Source organism: Microchirus variegatus (genome assembly GCF_963457635.1).
Source record: "Microchirus variegatus genome assembly, chromosome: 3".
Taxonomy (NCBI): domain Eukaryota; kingdom Metazoa; phylum Chordata; class Actinopteri; order Pleuronectiformes; family Soleidae; genus Microchirus; species Microchirus variegatus.
In genome coordinates, this window is record NC_139804.1 from 38318042 (window position 1) to 38345983 (window position 27942).

The 27942-nt window shown below is 38.2% G+C and overlaps 1 protein-coding gene across 1 annotated transcript in view; it reads right to left on the reverse strand.

Moving 5' to 3' along the window:
* Window positions 1–27942, reverse strand: part of LOC310925199 (neurobeachin-like) — a gene marked incomplete at both ends in the record, with an annotated part of 330054 nt that overhangs the window by 254406 nt on the left and 47706 nt on the right. Inside the window, 7 exons of the mRNA XM_083887081.1 lie at window positions 5769–5915; window positions 7886–8005; window positions 11679–11805; window positions 14894–15015; window positions 16017–16112; window positions 17928–18028; window positions 19721–19952. Of these exons, the coding sequence (XP_083743207.1) occupies window positions 5769–5915; window positions 7886–8005; window positions 11679–11805; window positions 14894–15015; window positions 16017–16112; window positions 17928–18028; window positions 19721–19952 (945 nt within the window). The remainder of the gene's footprint in view (window positions 1–5768; window positions 5916–7885; window positions 8006–11678; window positions 11806–14893; window positions 15016–16016; window positions 16113–17927; window positions 18029–19720; window positions 19953–27942) is intronic.

Sequence of the window (27942 nt, forward strand, 5' to 3'; positions counted from 1 at the left end):
TGAGATTATTACTAGGTAATAAAGCTGAATAACTAATATTTAGAGCCAATATGTCAAAATGTAAACCCTAATCCTCTAAATTTTCAATTTTACAAACTCGAACACAAAACTTAGGTTAAAAGTTCAATATTCAATTTTTTTTAACATGAATTATAACACAAAATGTATTTAAAAAATCTGGAACTGGCTTCTAAAGATTTGGTATTTTTTGGGTGATTTATATGGACGTTTGATAACGGATTCTAATTTGCACTTTGTAATAACTTAATAATACGGTGATCGTCAAAAATGAAATGGAAGAATGCCCCAATATCGCCCCCTGTAGATCAGGCTAATACCACGCGTATGTTTGTTTGTTTTTGCCGTATAATCTTCTGCCTCAAATATCACATTACACCACAGTCTCCCATGTGCACAGTTTTAATCCAGGACCAGCTTCTGTCCTCCTCGGTCTCTTCCTACAGCAAATCTGTTTTCCACACACACACACACAGTGTTGTCGTGTTGGCACTAGCTCAACGTGCTAAGCTGCTTCATGTCGAACACATATGGCAGCAGTGATAGAGGACAAGGACAGGAATAAGTCTGTGTACGTGAGCGACGTACGAAGAAACAAAGTGTGTTTTTCATCAGCTTCTTTTATCCTCAATCTGCATAAAACAGAACGTAATGGAGACAAAATTATGCAACGTTATGATTGGATTCTCTGTGTCTTAATATCTTTATGTATTCATGCATTTTATTTGTATTTGTCTATTCATGTTATGTGGTGTTGTGACACCTCCTGCCGTCCTCCGTCTCTTCTGGAGAATTAACCACCGTAATTCTACGAGGAAATAGTTTTACTATTGGAGCCATCATGAAGAAAAAATGACAACAAAGTCATACGTAATAATACAAGAAAGAAATGTTTTCCCAAACATTTTAATGGTTTATGCCAGGGCTCTTCAACGTCAGAAGTGGGCGGGCCAAAAATTAGCTGGTGTTTTGTGGGCCACAGAATATTTGTCAGTAAAAAAGCAAAAAAATAAAAGGTTTATAGCAATTATAGACAATATATGGCTACAAGGAATAAAAATAGCCAAACATATAGTGTATTTTTCACTTCAATTTAGCATTAGCATCAGATCCAGACAAGTTGGACATTCAAGAGAGGTGCAAAGGTTACAACTCGCTAACCGACAATTGAAAGCCAGATTGTTCCTACTTATATTAGAGACAGGACAATGTGCTTGTTTGCGGCAACGCTATGTGAGGAGAGAGAGCAGATTTTTTACGAGCGTCGTTGAATGCATCACAGCCGAGCAGAAATATTGCAGAGTCGCAGAAGAGAGACACAGAACAAATGATTTGACTTGTTTTTCTTTAATTTAAAGCACAGAAATGTCTCCAGTCCCTCTGTCGTGGCTTCATGTAGCTTTGAAAAAGTTTATTTACACAGTTTTCTTGTTGTTGTTTTTCTGTCAAAGTGAACACCTCTTATTTAGAGATCAAGGCGAGAGATAAAAGTGCTTTAACATTTTTAATCCTCAATCTTAACCCTCAATCTCAAAAATGTTCTCCCTCTAGTCCAAGTTCTGTCCCGATTCTCAGAAAAATTAAGTTGAGGGGCAAGTTTAAGGGCTGTATCGCCCTCAATATTGAGATTTTCAGAGACCACCCTCGGGAGCAAGGTCTACCCAGAATGCATTGCGTGTTTTGACAAAACAAAGATGGCGCCGAAAGCAGCGAAAAGAGTACGCTATAAATGAAGTATTTTCTTTGTTAATAGAGATATAAAAATGATCTTAGTTTAGGCCCATATTATGGATTACTGACGTCATTGTTGCGTAACATTTATTTTTATTTGACCATCTTTTGTCAATAGTCGGCCGGTGTGGTTTACTTTTCAATAAGTCGTGGTGTGTGGTAACTGTCAGCTGAATATTTGTATGAGTATCATCTTATAACTAACTGACAACCTAATAACTTGACTGACAAACGGATCAGAATAAATAATCCTGACGTAAATGTCTTCTTCTTCTTCTTCTTCTTTTTTGGAGTTGACAGACTGGACGCAGCTTTGGCGTTATTCTGCCCCCTACAGTCTGAAGACGTATCGGGGTGTCCTATTTCTAAGTGACAAAATAACCCTCAACACTTGGTTTTGAGGCCAGTTAAGATTAAGGGTTAAGATATGAGTTGGAATTGGCCCATAGTATATAAGTATAAAAACCTTTGTTTTTTGCGGCTCCACAGAGGCACAAAATGTCTCTTTTCATCCTAAAGGTTCCAGAACCCTGGGTTAGAGCGAGACGTTCTTATGTGACGCACTTTTACGTCACGTTTTTCAAAGCGAATGAATGAATGAATGAATGAATGAATGAATGAATGAATGAATGAAAAGTGCGACACAAATGGATTTTGATGGATGGGCTGAGTGCAGTGTACACTGTGAAGCAGGTGTGTTTTTGCTCTAATCTGCTTCACTCCGTCTCTTCTTGACAGCTCTCAATTAAAACAGACGAGCCTCTCGTGGTCCACGCGATGCTCCCATTACGACAATCAATCACCGGCCCTGACACCTCTGACCTTCCTCATCAGCTCACCTGACTCTCCGTGTCCTGCTCAACATCACCAACACTGTTTACGGCTCCATCAATTGCGAGGTAATTGTCTCCCCGGGACGCTCTCTTCATTATTTTTTGGAGAAATCCGCAGGATTGATCCCCGGTGTGTTACCTGCCCAACAGAAGGTCTACAACCACGATTAAAGGGAGAATGAAAGTCACCAGCCATTAGACGAAAAGACCAAACAATGAGATCTACTGGGGAAACTCCAGGCTTTTCATAAAATGAAAACAACAAACATCCGTCTCATTATCGTCCACATGAGTAGAGGGTGTTACTACTTTGTGTGAGGGGTGAGGGGTGTGATAATATATTGTGAGACAATCACATATCTTAGGACATTACGTCATCACATCGACACAGTGGAGGAAACACAGCTGTACAACAATGAGCAGCTTTTATTAACCCTTAAACACTCTGAGACACTTTTTTGTAGGTTTTTGGCTTTTCATTTCAAGGATATTTTATCCTTCCAGGCATATTGTAAAAAAAAAATGTATGCCAGGTTGCTCAATTTTGAGTGTTGAGTGCAATTTGTTTCATGTATTTTTATATTATTTTTAGTCTATTGTAAAGAAGGTTAGCTAAAATACTCACATTAACACCTACGGACAAAAATGTCCTCATTGAAACACGTTCAAATCACTATTTTTGATGCATCATGACAAAAACTTAATGTTCAACCTTGGCAATTAATGTTTGACATGTATGATGGTATGGTAGGACTGATGTTGGTATGATCGCTTCATTTCTTATGAGCATATTTTGGTAATTCTAGTATTTTACGAAATATATATATTTAAAAAATGGATATAAACAATGTTTCTGCTAATGTTTCACAGGCTGCAATAATCCAACCAAATGAAGTATATTGAAAATAATTCATTTATCGTATTTTGTATTTTTTTAGACCATAAAATGATGCTGCATCATGGCAAAAAAATCATTGATATTTGATATGTATGGAAAGGACTGATGTTGGTTTAAAACATTAAAAAAAAAAGTATTTTATTTTTATATTATCATTTTTTATGAACACATTTTGGTGCTCTAGTTGTGGTCATGTAACTTTTTTATGAAGTCGCATCTAGGGGCTAAAGTTCTCTCTAACATTAACAGTCAATATTATGTATAGTATATGTTAATGCCCTAATATATGTATATATATATATATATATATACGATAATATGGTGCAAATATAACTTTCCCTTCCCTTTTAGTCAAAGTGTCCTGAACCTGCTCTGACTTCATGATTTTCTGAATTAATAAAAGGTTGATAACAAAAGAGAGTGTGTCAGTAAAAGCACTGAAGATCTGGTCTCAGATACTTTGTTCATCCTCTGTTCAAACGTGATTTGACTGAGTGTGTGTCATTCCTGTGTGTGTTTGTGTGTCAGAGTGAAGAACATGACATTGTGAAGAAAAAAAGCACAACAACCAGCAGCACCTTCTGAGCATCGCAAACAAAAGTGAGACCTTGAGAACGAGCAAACAGCGACAAATCTGACTCGGAGTGAGATGAAAACGTGCGACAGTGAGTAAATAAAGATAGCAGGAAATAGCAGCAATTTACAGGTTTCACACCCGAACTCATTAAAACATCCCCCTACGTGCATCTTTCATGCAAACGCAGAAGCTAATCAAACACTGCAGTCCATAAATTCAGAATCCAAACTTTTCTACTCATTTTCTACTGTTTTTCACAGTATGCAAATTGGTACGAAATCCAATACCATGGACTTTAACAATGGTCTATGAGGCAAAAGTGTGTCAAATTTCAAAGTCAGTGTGTGAAGAGAGTGGCCTTTCTAAAAGGTCATGCTCCTTTGGAGTTTTGATCCTTAATTACGACCAACTGGGGAGCACATGCACAACGTTCCCAGCTCAACTCCTCTGACAATAATAATGATAATAATAATTAGTGCTGGGTGAGTTAGCAGCATCAAAGGTGTCAACAGCGTCAACGCATGACTTGTTACCATGACGACTGACCTGGAAAAAGACGCGTGTGACGCCATGTTTCCGTGACGCAGCACCAGTGTCCAGGCACCGTTTAACAGTTAGCTCTGTTAGCTCCTTTAGCGCCGTGCGTTAACGGCTTCAATGTTAGCAGCATTAATAACGATAATGATAATTCAACTTTTGACGTTGGAGTGAGACATCGTAGCATTCAGGGCTAATGTATAGCTGGTTAACACCACACACCCAATATATTTATTTATAGTAATATTTTATGCATCCCAAGCTTAATTAATGCTTTATACGACATGATTTATGGATTATAAATGCTGAATACTCATAATGCTTTATACAATAATAATAATACGGTAAATAATGTAGATTGCTCGAGAGCTGGATTCGATCCGACAAACTTCCCCACAAAAGTCCAACTTAACCACTAGACGACCGATGTTAACCTGTATAATACGTGTCATTACCCGACTTGTACCAGAAACTCGATCCAGTCTGTGCATGTGTTTAGCTGAATTCCGCTCAGACACCTCTGTTGCCGCTCGTTATCGTAACCGAACTGTCTTGGTATCGCGGGTGCGATCGGTTTCAAACCTTTCAGAGGATGGATGATATTGATAAGCACCATATGCTTATGCTATTCAGAAGCGTTTTTAATCGTGATGTGTACTTCAGCGTGAGAAATCGGAGGTGTGGCGTGAGAGCGTGAGAAGTCAATCCAATGCGTGAGAGTTGGCAGCTATGCACCTGAGCAAAAAACAATACAAGTCCACTCGACTGAGGGTATAAATAAAATGAATTTACACCACACAAATGTGCAAACCAATCATTTAGTCACAGCTGAATCCCCTCCAGGTTGGGTCAGCATCTTCCTGCATCCGCACTCATTCTTTCTGCCCTCTGTGGAGACTCTGGGGAGCACACGCTACACCTGCTGCAGCTGATACGAGTCGACTCAGAACTCCCTCGCCGCTCTCCGCCTCTCCTCCCGTGTACCCGAGCTATTATTCTCCAGAAAAAAGGTAATTTATGTTGCGGTTTATCTGGCGAGAAAACCCCATCGCTCCCAGGGTGGAGACACGAGGTGAAGGAGCCGCGGTGGCATCACGGGGCATTGATTCCACAGATTGATAGGTAATGTGGAGCGCTTACATGTAATCTAATTCAGACACCCTCGAGTGCGTACCTTGTAGCCTGGTCCGAGCTGATGAATTGCAAATATCTGTGCAGGATTGAGGGCTTCGCCGAAGACGTAGACGGCTCCCAGCTGTCCGCAGAATACTCTGTTAGCGTCCGCCGTCTCCGAGGACCCGAGGAAGCACTTATCATAACTCTGCAAAAGGGGGAACGAGAAGGGAAAACCTACATCATTCTGTACTTTGGCGAGGAACTGAAACTGGGAAAAAAAAAGCAGTTAATTTGGCTCAAGAATAAGAAATAAACAGTTAAAATAAAAGATGATGTTTTTGCTATGATTCCCATCACAATTCTCTCATGAAAGACAGAAACTGTGTCTGGTTTATAAAGACATGGAAACCTCTGTATAAACCCTCAGGGCCAGTGTGTGAATATGTGCAGTGATTACATTAAGGATAAATTTGAAGGATAAGTTAAAATGTCAGCAGCTAATTACAGAGCAGCTGACGAGTGAGTCGCTCTGAAGAGATTTACGAGTGTGGAGTGGGAATTGAATGAGATTCGGAGGTAAAAAAACAAAAAAAACATCTTGACTCAGGCTTGTTGTTCATTTTAATTTGTTGAGTCCTGATTTGCTTGTGATGAGAACATTTGAAGAATGATATATTAAAAAGAAGATTGCAATTCATGGTTAAGAGACTCACACTGTATCCCTCATGAATGAAGGCCAAAAGTCAAAGATTTAGACTTTTTCTTTTCATTCCACTGTGTTGTATTTTTATTGTTGTTGTATTTGCTTTTTAAATTTAATTTTCCTTTTATTGTGAATCACTTTGCGCTGCAATCACTGTATGAAAGGTGCTACACAAAGTATGTGCCGGCATTGTTGGTTGCTGGCAAACACAGATTGAACATGTGACACATTTTGAGAAAACAAATAATATATCTGACCCTTACGCTGCCCCCTGGTGCTTTTCACGAGTATGGAAACAGTTATTCTCAACCTGATGCATTGCGACATCTCCGACTTTCAAATGTTTAAGTCAATTAGTGTTGGAGTTAGTTAGCTTCAGCTTAACTTAACTTACAACCATTGTGTCCTTATCTTTATCAAATAATATAAAGGTATTGATGTCCTGTTGTCACCGCTCCTCCTCCTTAATTCCACACATTTTTCCACTCCACTCGTGCTGGTTTTCCTTCTTAATCCTCAGTATTGTGTTTCCTGAAGTTGTTCCCTCTCTAACAATACTGGAGGAGAGGCTTTTTAACACCTTTCTTTTGTGTTATCTCTGTTATTTTCTGTGCTTGGTTGGAGCAGCTGTAACAAAAGCAATTTCAGTTTAATGAAGTATTTCTGCTTGTGATTTAATTGGCATCTGCTATATGCAGGTTCCTATAACTCTGTCTTCTAAGTTCCCGTCGAGTGTTTTATAGCAGTGATCCACCTTTGGTGATCCAGTAAAATGGTCGATAATTTGTTTTGTCATTTAGTTTTAACTGTTTTCCACCATTTTTGTGACATATTGCCAGGTATACACTACCGTTCAGAAGTCTCACTTAGAAATGTCCTTATTTTTGAAGGAAATCACTTCTTTTTTCAATGACTATAACATTAAATGAATCAGAAATACACACTATACATTGTTAATGTGGTAAACGACTATTCTAGCTGCAAACGTCTGGTTTTTAATAGAATATGTACAAGTGTATAGAGGCCCTGTGTATTTGAAGGCTATTGAATGCTTAGAAAACCCTTGTGCAATGATCTTAGCACAGCTGAAAACAGATTTTCTGGTTCTTTGACAAAAGGGTAAACTTATTTCTAATCTTGTCAATGTCTTGACTATATTTTCTACTCATTTTACGACTCTTTTGATGAATAAAAGTGTAAATGTAGAAGCAAAATACCAAAAAATTATAAAGGTGACCCCAGACTTTTGAACGGTAGTGTATATGCTGCCTATGAACAACGTCATCACCTGCCAAAATGGCGTCATCGCTGTGGTGTGACGTCAGGTTTGAGAGCTATAGTGGAATCCTGGTGAATGTGGAGGAACACATCATTTTTACTTCTCTATTTATGCCAAAACTAAACAATAATAATCAAAACCAACAGAGAAAACATGACAACAGTGAGGGAGGAGTGAAAGGAAACGAGCTTACGTCGTTGGTGTTGACGTGCCACGCCATGTCTCCGTACGAGACCAGCTGTCCGTTCACGTAACATCTGATTTCACTGTTCCTCCAGCGGCTGTAGACGTGAACGATGCTGATCATGTACCACTGAGGAACGACGAGACCAGAGATTAAAGTCAGCTTAGCTACTTAGAAAGTGGATCTTTATCTCTTTAAAACAGTGCATTTACACTTAAATCACGACGAGAACAAACACGGCAGCGCTCGGTTTACGGAGTGATACGTCCAGCGTTTACGCTCCACACAGTTTGTTTCCTTTTAAAAGCTGGGAATTCAGACCAAAGCTGTGGAGTCTGCAGCAGCAGATAGTGAGTAATGCATGAACGGAAAAAAAGCTTAGGAGGCAAAGAAAACTCTGTTTCTCTCACTGTGCACAAAGTCATTGGCCTTTCAACAACAGCCAGAGTCGACTTAAAAATACTCAATAAAAAAATATATATATATAATTATCAATAAAAAAACAACAGTGTGTTAAAAGAGAGCAAAAATAATTGTTATAAATCTAAAATATTACTCCTACATTAAGAAATTACCTTAAAGTCTTATACACAAGTCATATATATGCATATATATGCATGTATATATATATATATATATAGATATATATATATATATATATCTATATATAAATATAGACATATATATATACATATACAGTACATATATACACAGACACATATACTGTATGTACATATACACATATATACACATACGCATATACAGTACATATATCATATACAGTACATATACATACACAGTACATATTTACACATACGCATATACATTACATATATACACATGCAGTACATATACATACACACATATACACATACAGTACATATATACACACATATATATATATAAAGTAATAAAAAACACTTTCTCAAATTGATTTATTCATATTTTCGAACGCATAATCTGTCGATACAGCATATTACTTTGTTCACACAGTAGAATTTGAGGCAACGTTTTAATCCTTCAGATTAAGACTTGACCAAGTGTCCATTCTTTTGAAATGCTGTCCCAGTTCTGTACGTCTCTTTAATCAGATCATCTCTGAAGAGCAAAGGCTCCGTTTAGCAGCAAGTTCAAACCTCAAGGTTCTGTCTTAAATACTCGGGACATAAAAGGTGGAACAGTTTTATTACACGAGGTACGAGACGGAGAGCTTTTTTTATAATTTTCCACCTTTGATTGCTTTCACACGAGGACGTATCAATGAGCCGTTAACACCTGAAGCCATAGTTTCATGTCTCTGAAGTGATCGTCTGTGATCAGACGCTGACCTCCTCATGTTCACCGTCATTGTCATTCAGGGTTAAAACTCATTTTAGCCACTTATCAAGACGCTCCCCTCATAAAAGCGGCACCTGTTTAAGTCTTAATGAGACGTTAACCACATTTTCTTGCCGTTGGACAGACTTTCTCTGCTGCAAAATGAAGCGTGTGAATGTTTCATGGTTCTTGCACCAAAGTTGATAGAGAAAATTAGCGATTTTTTACATTTTGGAGCACAGGACATGTTAACCCACTGATAATTCTATCATTAAGTTAAAAATGTATTGTAACCTCATTATTCGGTCAATTCTGCTTTTTAAAATCCTTCATTTTAATGTGTCTAAGTGACACAAACCAAGCAAATGAAGCAGTCGTAGACCAGTAGCTCCTGTGTTCCTGTGAGCTAAAAATGCAGATTTTCTCTATGGACTTTGGTGCACGGTGGATAAACTTAGGTTTCTAGTAAGAAAATGTTGTCTTACAGTAAGAAAGAGAAGCAAACAAATTCTTGAAATATTGTTAAATTAAGCAGGCATATTTTTTTTTTTATAAGGAGAGCATTTAGTTCAATGGTTTGAATCAGTGTTTTTCTTCTGTCTGGGCTGACAGTCATGTCACCAGTCAGTGTGAACATTCAGCTTCCAGGAGGACTGATCAACAAATATGTGTTCCGGTTGTAGTTGGATCTTGGAAATTATGAGGTCGTGAACTCTTGGAGCAACCTCATTAACCACAACATGGGATTCTAAGATGGCTGCCACGCGACAAATACTGCTATTCTACCCATTAATTACACTTCTGTCCTTTTTGTTTCACAGTAAATCAATCGTTCTCATAGAACAGCTCAATATTTAACCATAGACGTGTTACTACGGTGTTTATGTGCACAAAATACCCAACAGCGTTGTCAACTGGTATTGATAAAAACAGCTAAAATTCCATTTAGGACTCACGGGCGACTTTACTCCCAGTTCTGATGTAAGTGATACTAGCTTGGTGAATTGAGTGTTTCTACGATGTCAATACCTTATCAGACCTAAAACACCTAAAACAAACTTTAAAACAGCTGAAACAAACCCGCAAAATAAATAAATGATGGATGAATGAGGAGCCAGGGCTGAATTTGTTGAGGACACAGTTTCCTCAACGATCAGAAAAGGTCAAAACATTCAGAGACTTTATTGACTCGACGTATTCTCTGAAGTAAGTCCACTTTCCTGTTATTTTCCTTTTTTTCGCAAAGCACTTTAACAAATCCTTGCTTGCCTGTTTGTGTTAACGCAAACAAATGAATCTAGTCGAGGATCACAAACAAACAAAATCAAGTATGAAAACACTGGCACAAACAATCACGACGGGGTGAGAAGAAAAGCCCGTTCATGACCTGTGGGACTATGTGCACGATATTTATTGGTTTGACCACAGAAAGGGCACCTCGAGCCATTACGGTGGAATTACAGCTGTCGGCACACAAACGTAAGAACACTCCGAAGAGGATTCATGGCCGGGGGAGGAGAGCAAACGTCCCAGAGATCATTTAGAAAGGCACTTATCCGCACACGTCTGGACTGAAAATCAATTAAAAAACGTAATTCAACATGTTTTATCCTCTAATAGCTTTGACTAAATGGTACCTGCTGCACTGCAGCAGTATGAGCCTGAGATAAACTGTTGTTCCCAGGTGTTGTGTGCAAAGCCATAATTGTTTGAAACATTCGCGGAGGCGTTTTCTCTCTCTACGCAGGGATAATAAGCTTCTCACACACTGAATTTGGTTTCATCTTCTTGGGCTCTATGGACATCAAATCACACCTGTAATAGTCATGCCGGGGGACTTAAAGGTGATACATGTAAGAAATTGTATTATATTGAGAAAGAAAGAAAGAAAAAAATGTGATACCGAAGGATATTGAAGCTGAAAAGCCTCAGTAACCCTCTCAAAAACATCTCAACCTGACGTAAAGCAAAGCTAAAGTTTATTACTGACAATGACAAACATGGAGGTGAGAGTTTTCACTGGGCTTAAGAACAATATCTTGACATTTCCAGGCTCTATATCCTGATATATGGGGATAGAAAACTAGATATCTTATGCTTAAATTATATACATTTAAACTTTCATTTGTGATAATACCTGGGTTTTTAAATGTTACTGTTAAATTAAGGATATTTGCCTGTGTTAGAAACAATAACATTGATGATAAATATGGCGGAATTCTGCTATATCACAAACAATTAGACTGTAAAGAAGTGTTATTCAGTGAACTTTTCTTTAAATATAATTTTGTCAATTAAATTTTTTTTTCAATCCATATGCAGCCTTTAAAACCAGGAAAAGTCCCCACAGATACTTTATCAGGATATGACGATAATCTGAGACCATACGGTCCATTATTGTTGTTATTGTTATCATCTCCTCACATCTTTTCATCAAATTTACCAAAATGTGCCAAATTTACATTAAATAATAAAAATATCTCACCTTCCTGGGCTGAAAGTCATACTTGACACAATGTTGGAAACCTTTTCCTTTGGACTTGAGTGACGTCACGATCAAGCAGTTTCCGACGAAATGTGCAGAGTAGCCGATGCCTTTGCTCGTCCGAAAGCTGTGAACAGAAAACATGAGGTAGAGAACATGTTTATCTTTAAATTCAACCTCAACAACAATTAAAATCTTAGCTCGAAAACTTCACCAGAAATGAGGTCATTAGGACCAGATTTTATTCTGCGTGAGGATCGACGTTGACTTATATGGCTGATTATATGTTTTTATACTTTCTCTATTTTATGTGTATTTTATTACATCTATATTGAATTGAATATGCTGTGTGATATAATCGCTTGTATCTGTGCTCTCATCTTGGTCGGGCCACTCTTGCAAAAGAGGTTTTTATATCTCAATAAGATTTAATTCTGGTTAAATAAAGGTTAAATAAAATAAAATGGAAAATGTCAAGTAGTCGGTAATTTTTAAAGCAGAACTCTGCTGGATTATTTTTTTTTTTACCCTGATTTAACAAATCCATTAACAAACAGTCATTGTGACAGTTACATGTCTCGTTGAATCAGTATTCTTCTTGGGTCCTGGGAGAAACACAAATTCCTTTATGGCGAGGCAACAATATCGTTATTGTGGTGTCGTTAAAAATATGTACTCCAGAACAACAGGGGGAGCTCTTAAAGAAGAAAAAAATGTGAAAAAATCAACCAGACTTGCAAAGTTCAGCTTCTGATGAGGCAGATTAGGAGAACACAAACTTGGATTCACCTCATTGGAGGTCTTCAGAACAAGTTGGTGATTAAAGACAACGTCCACATTATCGGCAGTGTTTTGTTTTTTTTTGTTTTTTTACAACAGTGAGGATAAAGCGGTAGACCAGTGTTTCCCAACCCTGGTCCTGGGGGAACACTGTCCTACATGTTTTAGATGTTGTCCTGCTCCAACACACCTGATTCAAATGGTCAGCTGAGCTCTAAGTGAGTTGGACCAGGACAGCATATAAAACATGTAGGACAATGTTCCCCCAAGACCAGGGTTGGGAAACACTGTGGTAGACGATGGATGCATGTTTATGGGTGTGTCGTAAAAATATGTACTCTGTAGAACAGTAGGGGGAGCTCTTTACGAAGAAATAATGCGGGAAAAAAATGTGCCCATACTTTCCCACTGGGATCAACTCAGCCTTTTTTGACGAGGCACATTAGGAGAATAGAAGCTTTGTTTTTGTAACAAATTGATAGAGCTGCAAATAACGATTATTTTTGCAATCGATTAATCTGTCGAATAATTTCACGATTCATTGATAAATTTTTTGGTATCAATGAAAATGTCAGAAATTTTTTAAAAATAAAACCGTGGATCAGTGTTTGTCAAACCTGGAAATGGTGAAGTTCTTGAATGTCTTGTTTTTGTCCACAAACCAAAATGATTCAGTTTTAATGACAAAGAAAATATTCACATTTAAGAAGCTAAAAGAATCAGAAATCTTGTTTTAATAATGAAAAAAACGATTATCGATTATCAAAATAGTTGACGATTAATTAAATAATCCATTAATAATCGATGAATTGTTTCAGCTCTCTTAAAGACCACGTCCAGTGTCCACATTATCGCTTCTTAGAGAAAAAGGGCGATAGAGAGTTTTCAAAGCTTCTAACACCCACTGGGATCAACTGGACGTTTCAAGACATTGTCCACATTATCACCAGTTTTCTTTTTTTAACAGTGGTGTCGGAGAAAGATGATCTCCGAAACTGTAGGAGGAGCTACTGAGAGGTGGGGGGGAAAAAGCGACCATGCTTGCAAAGTTCTGCTTCAAAGCTAGCACCACCTACTGGGATGAACTCAGCCTTTACTGACAAGGCAGATTAGGAGAATATAAGCTTTCATATGGGAGGTGCTCGCAGGTCCTGGAGAGATAAAGAGCACCTAACACCTTTAGCTTGTGATGAAACATCAGAGGGGAAAAGCATCAAACCTTTGTCCACAGCTGAAAAATAAAGTCCCTTTTTTGTGTGTGTGTGTGTGTGTGTGTCGTGGACATGGCCTGCCACTGAGCGGCGAGGCCCTCAGAGAAATACATAAACAGGATTATCTTGGCATATCGCAAAATTTTTTTGTGCGACTCTCGCAGAAAGACCGAGTCGCGGCGTGAATACCAACGACTTTTCTTTGCCAGTTCTTCTTCTTCTTTCATTCTCCATCCCCTGTTCCCCCCCCCCCACCCTGTTTTTGATGTTACACATCAGAGAGACACACAAAAAGAAATCCTCTCAGACTGAACACATTCTCTAATTCAAACTGACAGACGCAGGTAAAGCAGCAGAGAGTAAGAAATGTTATCTGTGTGAAATCAGTGTGAACATCGTCGCCACTATCAGACATCTCTTCCCTTTTTATCTTTATTATCCACTCGCTCTCTCTCATTCCTTCCATGTTTCCTTTATGTGTCCATTTGCATTTCCCCCCCTACACACACACACACACACACACAGACGCTTCTTTCATAAACAGACATAACAGCAGCTGAACATCACAGCAATTATTGGTTACAGATTTCAGCGCTAATTACCTACATACCCACGCAGGAGTCGTTTTGTGGGCCGTCTGTGGCAGATATTCAAATCTAAATTAATACCATCACAAAGCCTCCCAGTCCACCGCAGCGACGGCCGACGTCATCCCGCCGCAGCTCAAACCTTTTAATCTCAATAATCTCGTCACACCCCCTTTGTCTCCACTTTCATTAATGACAATTATACGAAGGAAATTAAGCCCCTTTCCCTAATCACATTTAATAAGTGTGAAAAATGGTGTGCTTTAAAAAAAAAAAACTATGTGCAGCAACTTTTGTACCAATAATGACTTTTGATGTTGAAGATATTCAATATTAGATATTCTTCCAACAAAGTTTTCACCTTAGGGGGCGCTATAGAGCCTTTGAGCAATGCACTAATATTGCAGTTTCAAGAGTTTTTATGCACGTTACCCCTCCTCAAAAATGACCAGTAAGCCACGGATATAATCATAATCTGAAGGACAAGAGTCGACTCCTCACACCAGTTAGTTTGGGCCCCAGTCATTCGTGGCTCAGGCTCTAATTAGACTCTGAGCTGAACTAGATAAGAGTCAAACAACACAATCATTGCATAAGCAGAGCATAAACACGTGTAAGTGGAACTGTGTGTACTCACCAGTAGAGATAGGGTTTGTCTTTGTCCACATTGATGTTATTCAACGGATCCATTCTGAACCAGGTGTTTAACGTAAACCCGCTCTGATAAGGCCACTTGGCGATTGGAGGTAAAGCGATGGCCTGAGAGAAGAAACAAAACAAAACAATTATTCACTTCACTTCACTAATCTGATATCATCATATCGTGATACAGTATCCGTGATGACTTTTCCAGGTTTTAAAGGACGATATGTGGATTATTTATAGACAATTTCATTGTTTCTAAAACACGTTAATAGGTATTGTCTAGAATGAAAGGCAATAATTTGCGTATCTTAAAGTCATAAACAGCAGATTATATTTTTTAGAATTGATTATATTTACAGTTTATTGTGAAACAACCTGTGTGCAGCTTTATATACACATATATGTCTCGATACAGTCGAAAGATATTGAGATACAGGTCGCTTAGCCTTACAGAAATATGGATTTAATTTATATTCATTGTTGAAGGTGGAGTGAATATCACGTAATAGTCCTTCAAACTTGAGTTTTGGATGCTAACACAAGTGTGACTCCAATCAAGGTGTAGAAACATCATACAATTAATTTCCTTTTATTATTATTATGGAGTGTTTACTGCAGACTGTAGAGGGTAAATTCATTTCCGTGATTTTCAAAAGACGTTTGATTACTCTGCATGTGGTGTCCTCTAAAAATATATATATATTTTCAAACTGTGCTTGCATTAATTCCAGCTCATACTGAATCATTTTGCAGCCCTCTTTGCATTCGGGTAAAGTTAATAATAGTCTGTAAGTTCATGGAGAAAATTCATTAGCAATCAATAAAAAAAAAAAAAAAAGTGGATTTCATAAAATTACTGTGACAACTAATTTAAAGTATTGCCACGAGCTACCAATCTCTGTTATTTCTCTAAATTCGTCTGCTCCCAAGATAAACTACAGGCTCTGAAGTGAACTTTAATTAAGATGTCAAGCTTTTCAACACAAGATGGTGTTTTTAAGAGCCTTTACCCGCACATTAGTGGGGACTCTTGCTAATCTATGGTACAAATTCACATTTTAAATCTGAATTCAGTGAAGAGGACGATGAGGAGGAGGAGGAATAAAGAAGCTTACTGCAGCACTGCGACCAGGGAAGTTGAAGAAAGCATCTGGACCGTGTCTCTGGGGCATCTGATTCAGCACTGACAACATTTTGACAGCATGCCTCGGCTGCACAGGTGGCAATGATGAAAAAAAATAAGAAAAAAGAGAGTAAGTTATAACAGAGACAAAGCTTCTTTTTTTTAGCTTAAAGCTCCAGTGTGTAACATGTATGAGGGTTTATAGAGCAACGGAACATATGTGATGCTGAGCTTTATAGATTTTAGTGTTCTGGACGTCACATGGCGTAGAGCTCTATATAACATATAAGAGGGTTTATAGAGCAACGGACATCACGTGAGGTGGAACTCTATGTAACATGGTTTTTAGAGCTGTGGACATGGATCTCTATTTATCATGTAGTAGAGATTATAGAGGTACGGACATCATGTGACGCGGTGCTCTACGTAACATGTAGCAGAGTTTATAGAGCTCTGGGTGACACAAAGCTCTATTTAACATACAGGAGAGCTCTGGATGTCACATGATGCAGAGCTCTATAAAACATGTAGGAGGTCACATGACGCAAAGCTCTATTTAATATGTAGACTGGTTTAGAGTTCCAGGTGTTACATGACGTGGCGCTCTATATAACATATAGGACAGTTTAGAGCTCCCGTTGTTATGTGGAGCTCTATATAACATGGAGGAGTTTATAAGCTCTTGACATCACATGATGCAGAGCTCTATATAACATATAGGACAGTTTACAGAGCTCTTTACATCAAATGATGTGGAGCACTATTTAACATGTTTTATAGGACGTCACGTGACACAGTTTCTATGAACAGGAGTGGTGCCTGACACTACAAAGGCGATCCAACGATAAATCCCAAACGGCAGAGGTGAATTAAACGAATGAAAAACAATGGCGTCCTTTCTGGTACATGAAGGCCACCGTAGTTCCATGATGCAGTTGGGGAGTCTGTCTCACCCAGAGATGTCACAAATTCTTACACACTGGACCTTTAACTGCAGCTCAGTTAGCATTAATACGTACTAAAAGACAAAGAGCATTTATAAAAGACACAAAGCATAAAATGTCACGTCTCTGAATATCAACCCTTATTTGCAGAATCTGTTTGTGTCGTCAAACAGATACAGAAACGTTTCCACCTTTCTGAGGCGTGAAATCTGAAATGTGACACCTCCAGACTAATCTTTTTTCTTTTGTTTCCTTCAGATTTTTTTTTTTTTTTTTTAAAAGCACAAACCACAAAAATGGGCTAATGGAAACCCACAGATGGAGAGAAACGGAGGTGTTATTTATTTTTAGAATCCCCTGATGTAATGCATATGAGTGCATCTAATCTCCAGGGATTACAAGATGTGAACAAAGCATGTTTTCGTTTGCTTGTACATAATTTGCCAAAAATACAAACAGGTTATTTTTCAGATTATATTGAATACAAACCAGATTTATGTTCAAAATTAAAATGAGATATAAAGTAATTAGGGCCACAATTAAATTTAGCCTGAGTCCAGATTAGGGCTGTAAATGGATTATTAATCAATCACTAAATTAATTGTCAACTATTTTGATAACCAATTCTTCAATTTGAGTCATTTCTTTAATGATTATAAGTATTTTAAATGTGAACATTTTTGGGTTTCTTTTCTCTTTTTTGAAAACAATCTTTAGATCGAGCCCTAATCTAGATTTATACAGCAGTAATATTGGTTTAAATGTATTACAATTTAATTTACATTGATTTTACTCAAAATTCCCATTTTTTCAATGCTCAAATCAAAAATTCACAAAAACGAGTTGCTGGAAAACTCGCTAAATGTCAATAACGACATACCCTAATTTGGGAATGAGTCAAAAACAGAACACACACACATAAACGCTTCAGGTCTTCACATCTCCCATCTGTCACTCACCCAGACGCCTCCTTCCCCTCGCAGCATACTGAAGAGCAGCTTCAGCTCTTTAACTGTGATGCTGTAACTGGATAAAACTCCCAACATGTCCACCAGCAAGTCTGTAAACACAAAACACAAGGAAACAGTCATCAAACACAGCAATATTCTATAAAAGGTATCCACACTCTACTGAGATACTCACTTTTTCTTTTAGTTTTGTCTGTATTCTCACAGACACCATTGCAAAGTGTCATTATATTATATTACAGACACATTTCGAAAGCAATTACAGGAGAACAAAGTAAAAAATCAAAGTGATGTCCTCATGGTAAGATGTTTAATTTTGAGGCACCACCGAGGAAAATACATTTATATTTCACCAAATGAAACGTAATTTGCAAGTCGCACAGGTAATTTGCACTGAACAAAAAAAGCAGCATGACTCAAATATTAATGTGAGCAGCTCATGCCAGGAAGCACAATGTGTATTATAGAAATAATAATAATAATATTTGTGTTTAGTAAAAATAACAATCCGTGCAAAACACACGTTTACTGCTCAATTGTGTTAAAGTGGGAGATTGTCTTCTAAAGTCCATATCTGTAGTTTTTCAGTAAAATGTGGATTTAAATGTAGATTTATAAAAAATATGCTTTTGTTTCCTGACTGAAAGTAAAAACCCATATATATGGAAATTTACAAAATTTACCTTACAGTTATTAAAAGGATAACTCCTGCTCCTGACCAAACAATGGGCTTCCAGACATTTTAATCTTCTATGTCTTTTGTGTTTATATTTTAAAACCTTTAACAGTGTGTAAAACCTGTCAAATTTAAAATGTTTAAAATTTCTGTTCAACTTTTTCTTAATTAAAATTTGATCTTTTTGAAAATCTGATATTTTATCTAAGATTATAAATGCTACAATACATTATTGACCAATTGAATTCCCAACCTTCACTTTTGAAAATGTCCTGTTTATTCCCACAAATTCCCATAAATGTTTCCAATTTTGAAAACCTAGTTACTTCTCAAGTCCCTAGAGCAGGAGCCTCAAACTCAAAATGACCCAGGGGGCGCACTTAAGTAGAAGAATTAATGGTTTAGCGATTAGAAATGAATAACAAAAACCTACTGTATTATTATTTAAAATAATATTGTTCAGTATTGGTCATAAGTTTTTGACCCCTGACCTAGAGGGTTTTAGGCATTTTCCCCTTTAATATTCCTCCAAAATATTTTCTGAATTTATGTTATATGATAAAGGGTTAGTTACTGTGGACCTTTGATATTATATGACAATGGGCACCGTGGACCTTTGAGGTTATGATATAAACCGTGGACCTTTGATGTTGGTACCGTGGTCCTTTGACCTCTGATGTTAATTACAAAGGGCACCGTTTCCCATCGATGTTGTGTGGGTAGGGTAGTTGTTACTATGGACCTTTCATGCTACATGATAAAGGGCACCTTTGGCTTTGTTGTTGTAGGTGGTAGTTCTTATGTACCTTTAATGCTATATGATAAAGGCAGCCGTGGACCTTTGATGTTAATTACAAAGGGCACCGTTCCCCATCGATGTTGTGTGGGTAGTTGTTACTATGGACCTTTGATGTTAATGATGAAGGCACCATTGACCTTTGATGTTATACAATAAAGGGCACAGTTGACTGTTAGGTAGATATGCTATATGATAAAGGTCACCTTGGACGTCCAAATTATAAAATGCAACTCTTTTTAAAAATGATATGTGTGTAAATTAATGTTATCAAACAACCCGAGAGTTAACACTTGTTACGAGCCGTCTTACCTGCAATCATGTCTTCCACGGAGCTCATCCTGAGCAGCACCTGCTCGATGAGGCCCACCTCGGTGCTGGTCTGCAGGTTGCGAAAACTTTTACGAAGGATGGCCGTGACCATGCTCCAGATTTCCGCCTGACACGTGACGTTGCAGTGCTCCAGAAGCTCCACCATGCAGCCGATGCTCTCGGCCTCCTGGATAATGAAGTTTGTCTCCATGTCGAACTCACCCCCGACCAACTGCAGAGGAAAATGAGGACATGAAGACGATTAAAAAAGAAGAGCAAAAGACAGAGTTTTGACACCTTTAACGAGCCGTTTAATTACACTGAAAGTATCAAGCTGCTGTTTGACCCACTGCTCTTCTCTGAGATGAAATTAAAGCTGTGGTTCGTTACTTTTGTTGATGATTATTCAGCCTGTTTGGTCTCTATAAACAGAAATGATTCAAGCATTATAGGTAAGTTGTGTCCTTGAATCTGTCAAGCAATCCCATCAGACTTGACTGAGGGAGTGTTCTTGTGTATACAGCAGCAGAGCAGGGGTGGACCGGCACTTGGAGCATTTATCCCATCAAACCACTGTTTTTTGTTTTTGTTGTTTTTTCAAAAGCTGTTGTCTCCATCTGTCTGAACATGAAACAAATGACTTCCTGTGTGCAGTGTGGTAACATTAGATCTAAACACTAAGAAAACAAAAGAGTTGTGTGGCGTTGATAGTCTCAGCATTGTGTTCGCTCTTGAAAAGTGGTTTGAATGCAACAGCCATTTGTTTATATTCAAATATAACACAGCACAGTTCTATCAGGAGGTTCCTGTCACATATCTTCTAGGCTAATGTGAAAAGACTGACCCGCAGTGGAAGAGGAAAGTGGGATCTTTAATTACACAAGGCTCAGATCAGTATTTAAGCACTCATGACAATAAAACTGTAGAATGGGAGTTTGTATCGCCTTTACTGCTCCTTTTAAATCGCAAAAGATAATCACGACTTCAAAAAAAAAAAAAGGAGAAAACAGCAATCAATAACAATGTTCTTTAAGTTCTACAAGCATGAAATTATCTTCTCTAAAGAAGTACATGGTTTATATGAACACCACTGACAACAGCCTACTGGGGGGCATCAAAGCAAGCAGGTGGAAAATGGGCCGAGATGCTATGTACGTGTTACTGTGACTGACAGGTAATAGCTGAGTGAAATCAGAATCTCCCTGAAGTAAGAAAAGACCAGTTCATCATCAGAACTCAGAGCAAACACAGCACAATGATGAGCATCAATGGACCGTCTGGACTTGGATATTTTATAAAGAGTGTCAGCTCAAGCCAGCCAGCTAGCTAGCTAAATAGCAAGCTAGATATAAAGCTAGCTAGCAATAACTAAGCTATCTAGCATGTGGCATTTTGTTGTTGTTGATATTTGGTACAAAGAGAAATGATGCTAAATGATTTGGAAGTTGTGTCCTTGAATCGGATTCTGAGCTAGATATCGATAGCTAGCATAGATAGCTAGATAGTTATACCTTGGACCTTTGATGTTGTAGGTAAGGTAGTTTTGTTGGACCTTTTAATGCTATATTATTAAAGGCACCAGGAACATTTGATGTTTATGATAAAGGGTACAATGGACCTTTAATGTTGTAGATAGGTATGCAGTTAGGGCAGTTTACTTAGTTAAACTAGTTAGTCATGGACCTCTGAAGTGCACCAATATTTAACTTTATCACACAAATCACAGCAATTTTATTTATATTCACCTTTACACTGGCTTGGTACAGACCAACTGTACATCCTAGTTATTATATGGGTTTAAAACTGAACAGCTTAAGAAACAAAAGTAATTTTTTCATGTGTTTTTGTTAAATAAAGAGGGACAACATTACCGACCATAATGGGAGCATTTTAAATAACAGAGAGAGGAGATTCCTCTCATCACTCACAACTGTCCTTCCCCCATCTGTGGCTCTATGTTGATCTATGTTCTCCATGATTGGTAATGGTGCTGCTAAGAGTCTGACCCACTGTAAATGAGCGAGGTTCTCCTGTAAATCAGAGCCAGTCGTCAGGAGTCCGTCTTCTAAATGTATCCCCCTGTTGGAAATCTAACAGACTGGTGGACAGCTCGTTATCGGTGTGCAGACAATCGGTGATGCCAAACTGTCAGCTGTTCCCCCACATGTCTAATGTCAATCACTCCATCACAGCGACTCACAATCAAACACACTCAGCAGGAAACTGATCACATGACTGAGACTCTGAGAGTCTGTGTTAGACCTGTAAACCTCCTGCTTTCACATGATCTATACACAACAGTGATGGTGCAGGTTCAGCTACTGTAATCCAAGATGTTTTTGAGCTTTGTTCAGAAAATAAAGTTGGTTACGTTCCATTTGAAATCTCTAGGGTTGTATTTTAGTCTCAATGGGCAAACATGGAGACTTAAAAAGGCTGTGCACACAAAACAGTTGGGTTAGGTGAAGTCAAGTTTTGGGAGCCCTGAAATGGATTTTTGAATTTTGCTGTAAATAACTACTTGATGATGTAGTTCTACAGAAAAAGATGCGGTGGACACAGCAAACCTTTCAAAACATAGAAGAACAATATTTGTTTCATTTCCTTGTGAACAGGGCCTGAGATAATGACACAGTTACCCGCATTCATTTCCTCATTTGTTCTTAGCCAAAGCTCGACTATCGGCTGAGAACTAAGAGCTCCATTCACACACACACTCACACTTAGTTTCAGTTTCACCTCATACTGGTCTCACAATAGAAATCCTCGCTATTACTTTTCATCATTGTTGTTTCCTGTCAGATGTGCTTTCTGAAATGAATCAAACAACTGCAAAGGAGAAGATCTGCTTTGGTTTGACAGCAGCCGGTGTATTGCACCTGTGTTGTGTTAGCGTGAACTCAGATTACCTCTGATACCAATGCTTGGTTTTGTCTGAAAATTGATTGAAAGAGTGGAGGGAAAAAGGCACCAAAATGAAGTGACAAGCAAAAATGTTACATAATTATTAAGGTTGTGATAATTGTCCGTACAGTCGTCACATTGTAGACTTTGGAATGTTAGTTATTTTATTGTGTCTACTGATTAAGTCAAAACTGATTAAAAAGAGTTTTGACTGATCGAGAGGCTTTCAAAGGTTGGTCATATATAAATTTACATCAGAAAACAAGCAATTTAGGAGCAAATCACCAAAAATCCAGTAGTACGGAACAAGTATGGAAGTACAGTACAAATCCTGAGAAGTGGTGCACCTGCAGATTCAGAAGGTAATAATCGTTGACTTCCACTGTGTTACAAGAGGGAAACAAGCATTAAATCACAGATTACACGCTTAGAACTCAAGAGCAGATGAGTTCATCTGAGGAATAAAAAACTTCCCTGAAGCAAATCAATGCAGAGATTAAATTCCACTTAATTTCAGTGATGTAAAGCCCATAATCGATGTTGGGAAGTAAATGATGGAGTGTTTGGAACACAGGTGTGAATGTGTGCAGTCTATTCATACATTTTAAATTGCTAAAACATACAGTTGCGTCAGTGTAAAAAGCAATATTTGAACTAAAGGTCCACCAAGTAGAGGTGCACCATTTAAGCGCTCATTATGTCAAGGGAGAATTGCGATTTTATTCATGACGGTATTGAAAAAAATAAATTTTTTACACATAATTGCAGGTATAAGTGCAAATAAATAAGTGTATTTTCTGTGTATTTAATGACATCATCAGTGCTCTGCATACACTGGTTTTTGAACAAGTCTTGTTTCTGGGATTTTTGGGTTAGTTTTTTTGCCCAAAATATAAAGAAAATAATCCAGTCAAACAAGTTCTGCAGTAGAAAAACTAAAAGAGATCCAAATTTGCCTTAACAAGATACTGCAGCTTATTCAAGCTTTAATCACCAAAATAATTTAAATTAAGTTATCAGAGCAAAGAAATTCTCTTGTGTAAGAAATGTTAAACCTTTCTTAAATTTTGACCTGTTTTATGTAAAAAGTTTAGCATATGCACAGTCCAACCTGCTCTTGCATAAAATACTTTCTGAAATATCCAATCTACTTATAATAACATATTTCCAATTACACACACAGACATTTTGTTGTCTTATGGGATTTGGAGTTTGGCTTACTTGTTCAGACCTGTCAGAACTTTAAGGTAAATGTGTTCACGTAGAAGTCTGAGTTCATTAGGGCTAAAAGGAACCTTTAAATGAGTTCAGTGTTCCTCTGCAGAGATTGACGACCTGCCGCAGAGACAACCATCTCTGCAACTCCGCATTAATTAGCCCTTGTTGGTAGAAAAGCAGAATAGATTCCATTCTAGTCAGACTGGAATTTACAATGACAGAAAATATTATAAATGATGTCACCATGGAAGCAAACAGCCACACTGCATCATCTAGCTGATGCTGTTCCAATGAATTTAATGACATTAATGACATGGAGGCTTACAGGTGGAACTGAATAGTGAAACTCTGCCATTTAATCTGACGGCTGATGAAAGAAGAAGAATGATATACAGCAAAAAAAAAAAGAAAGACGACTGGATGCAGTGCATGGAACAGCCAGCAAAGCTGAATTAAAGATATATCCTTCCAAAAAAGGTCCAATTACTGTGCATTGGTGTCATGCAGTATCATTTAATACAATGAATGATAGTTTCTGCAGTGGCAGCTACAGATAAATCATCAAAAGAGGCACAGACAAAACATGCAATGTTGAATATTTGCTCCCTCCACAGCTTTCCTGTGAGAATAAATTGTTTAATTTTCTTTCCGACTCCCCGCTGGTTCCCCAGGACTAATCTTTACTCTAACAGCACCAAACAGTGACAATGAGAGAATGAGACCGTGCCCTCGTTTATATCGCGCCTATCTCCGACTTCTTACTGCTAATAGTTTCCGATGATAAAACACTGCTAGTCGTGGTTTGTTTACCACAAATCCTTCCTGCCCCAAGACTCTGAAACGATAGCACTATCAGTAATTTGCACATTAAAACTCGTGTTCTGGGAAAAAAAAATACATGCCTCATAAATTCAGATGTAAATGAACCAAGACAGGGAAAGAAACAAAGGTTAATTTTAAGATTATGAAGTTAATATAGATTAATCCAAAAGTAATCCCTGTCAATCACCCTGACTGTGTTGGGAGACGTGTATGGTGGTGTTATCTGCAGAGATGGTGCCCTCTGCTGGACTTCATGCTTTTCCCTTTGTTTTGCTCTGCGTTAGAACATTTTTAAGCCAATAATAGCCGAGTCGTACAAGACACCACTCCGGGTCATGCTAGCCACCATGTCTGGGTTTGACGCAGTATGATAAACTAATCCATTTACATGCCCACCTAAGAAAAGCCACTTCAGGCATATGGTGTATTCCAGTTGTGGTCAGAAGATGGAAAAAGTTCACGGGGCATTCCTTCAACGAGAACTTAGTGGTTAGCCTTAGTAGCTTGAAGCTAACGTATCAGCATTTCAACAACTGAAATGTTCCTACAGCAGTATTTTTTGTACAAACTTAGAATATCTGTAGCTTCTGTCAAACGCAGCCTGGACAGCTGTAGCTCCGAGCTCGAGCTTTGAATTTTATGAGCCATTACTCTGGCTAATGCTAGCTACCATGTCTGGGTCAGACACAGTGTGTTTACATGCCCACCTAAGGAAAGCCACTCCAGGCATAATACATTACAGTTGCAGTCAGAAGATTACATTTCAGAGTTAAGGGGGTGTTACTTCAACTTGAAAGCCCCTTAGCGGTTAGCCTAAGTAGCTTGAGGCTAAAGTAGCAGCATTTCAACAACTGAAATGATCCTACAACAGTATATTTGGTAGTATATGTAGTGTACAAACTTAGAACTGCCACCAATAACTTTCATTACAGTTTCTGACTTCTTCTGTAACAGGAGCCAATAATCCCACACCGTCCGCTCAGGCTACCGTTGCTCAGGTGTTTGTAAGTTTATTAGCAGAGGCTCCACATTATTTACCGCTGGGCAGTTGCACTGATTTGTGTTGTCGAACGATATTTGTTCAATTTTCTGCTTTAAATTTCAAATTACGATTCTCAATACCACAGAACCTTAATTAAAGCTTTCACTATTTGCAAAGTCACACAAACACACAGACTGACACAGACTTCTGGAACATCTTAGTTATGTTGAGGCCCAGCGGAGAAAAGCTAATTTAACAAATCAATCACCACATTATGCTACAGTATATCATGCAAGAGCCAACGTGCCGGTTCAAATCAGGGATTTGCAGACATGAGTGGAGCGAACTCATTTCCCTCTTCCCAGGAGAGTGACCCGTGGAATGAGAAAAGCTGCTCCTGCTGCTATGGATAATCACAAAATTTCAATTAAGTGTATCTGCTCAGGATTATTAGCACTCTCTGTAGAGGTGTGGGTCCATGATTACCAAACCATAGAAGAACGGCAAAGAAGCAACACTACAATGAGAAGCAGGAGAGTAATTCCACTTTGATTAGACTCTGGTCTGGTTCTCTGCAGCTTTAACACCAGTTGTAAACGGTGGCTCCTTTAACTCCAACAGCAGCACAGTCTTAGGCCAGAGTCGCACCGGACGCGTAAGAAGCGCTAAGCTTTTCATTGAGGCACTTATGGCTGCGTTCACATTACCAGACTGAAGTGACTCTTTCAAAATGAGGTGAACAAAGGCTGAGGGAGGAAGGTTTTATCTTTTCTGTGACACTGGGAGCAGCTTCAAAACACTGAAGCTGACTCCTTTATATAGAATGGCTCTAATTGGAAGACCATGATATTTTAACACCACAAATCTACATAGATAAATATTTACATAAAACCCTCACAAAACCCTGTCCATATTCAAAACAGAGACTTTAAGCACTTTGTTCTCTATATTCAGTTAGATGATATGATGACGTCCAACAAAATATTGATAATCACAGAATCACTGTATCATATTATTGGTATAGTTTCCCTGTGATTCCCACCCCTTCTGGATATACAGAGGCGCAGTTTGTGAACAAGCAAGGCAGGCAACTGCTTGGGGCCCCCAAGCCGATAGGGGGCCCCCGACACTCGGAGCCTGAGGGCTGTTTTTACTGAAATGTGCAGCGACCAGCCGCCTCCCCGTCCCCCTTAAAAAACAATTGGCGATTTGCAATGAAATCTCAATAGGAAACCTCCCTAAAGGGGCCCCAACTCACTTTAACCTGTGTGAAGTTATCGTTCTGCAGTTCTACAGTGTATTTACAGTGTAATGCATATCTTTTTTACTCAGTTTATATATGTTTTTTAAAAGCTATTTACAGTATTTTATTGTTCTTTACATTTATATTCTCACATACTTTTTAATTACAAGGTTTTTCCATGTTATTTCATTCATTTCGGAAAAAAAAACATTTTGAACACATACATTTTTCGTTGGTGTCAGATTTTTTATAACATAATGGTGATGAACACTGGTTGGAAGGAAGGGCCCCCTGGGAATTTTTGCTCAGGGCCCCTACAGACTCTAGAATCGCCTCTGTGGATATACAACATTAAATACATTTACTATGTGCATAAAACTAATTAGAATTAATAATTAATTTGCCCGAACACCATGGGAGGAAAGAAACAGGAAGAGGTGTGGCTTAGTTTTACAGAAATGCATGTGGTTGCAGCACATGCACACACAAATCCAGTCAAGCAACAAACAATCAATCAACATAATACGGCATTAAAAGTATATTCTGTGTCATTATTTTACAGCTGTGTTTTGGCTCATTGTTAAAATGCTAATCAGAGCACATGTGAGCTGTGTGTGGACACAGAAATCCAATCGTCAATTCTGATTTTCAAATCAGATTTGCGTCGCTTCAGTAGAAGATATATGGATATGGAAATGTGGTCATATCAGAGTCCACAGTGGTTTGTGCTGATATACATGCACTCGGCAGAGCAGCCAGATCAAACAATGGAGGAGAGTGTCACTCTGAATTCAAATAATCACACTTTGAAATATTGTGATGTTTCAGTTCATCAGTATTTTCGTACACCGACACCTTTCAGCACGGAACAGAAGTCTCGCGATAAAGCTTTTGTTGAAAAATAAGTGTGTGATGATTCAGAGATGACAAATGTGACAGAGCTTTTACTATGAGACCAGTGAAGGATGAGGTGTGACATTATGCAACAGATATAGATGTTTAAAAAGCACTGAGATATCTTTGTCACCGTTTATTTTGCTGTGAAACACTCAC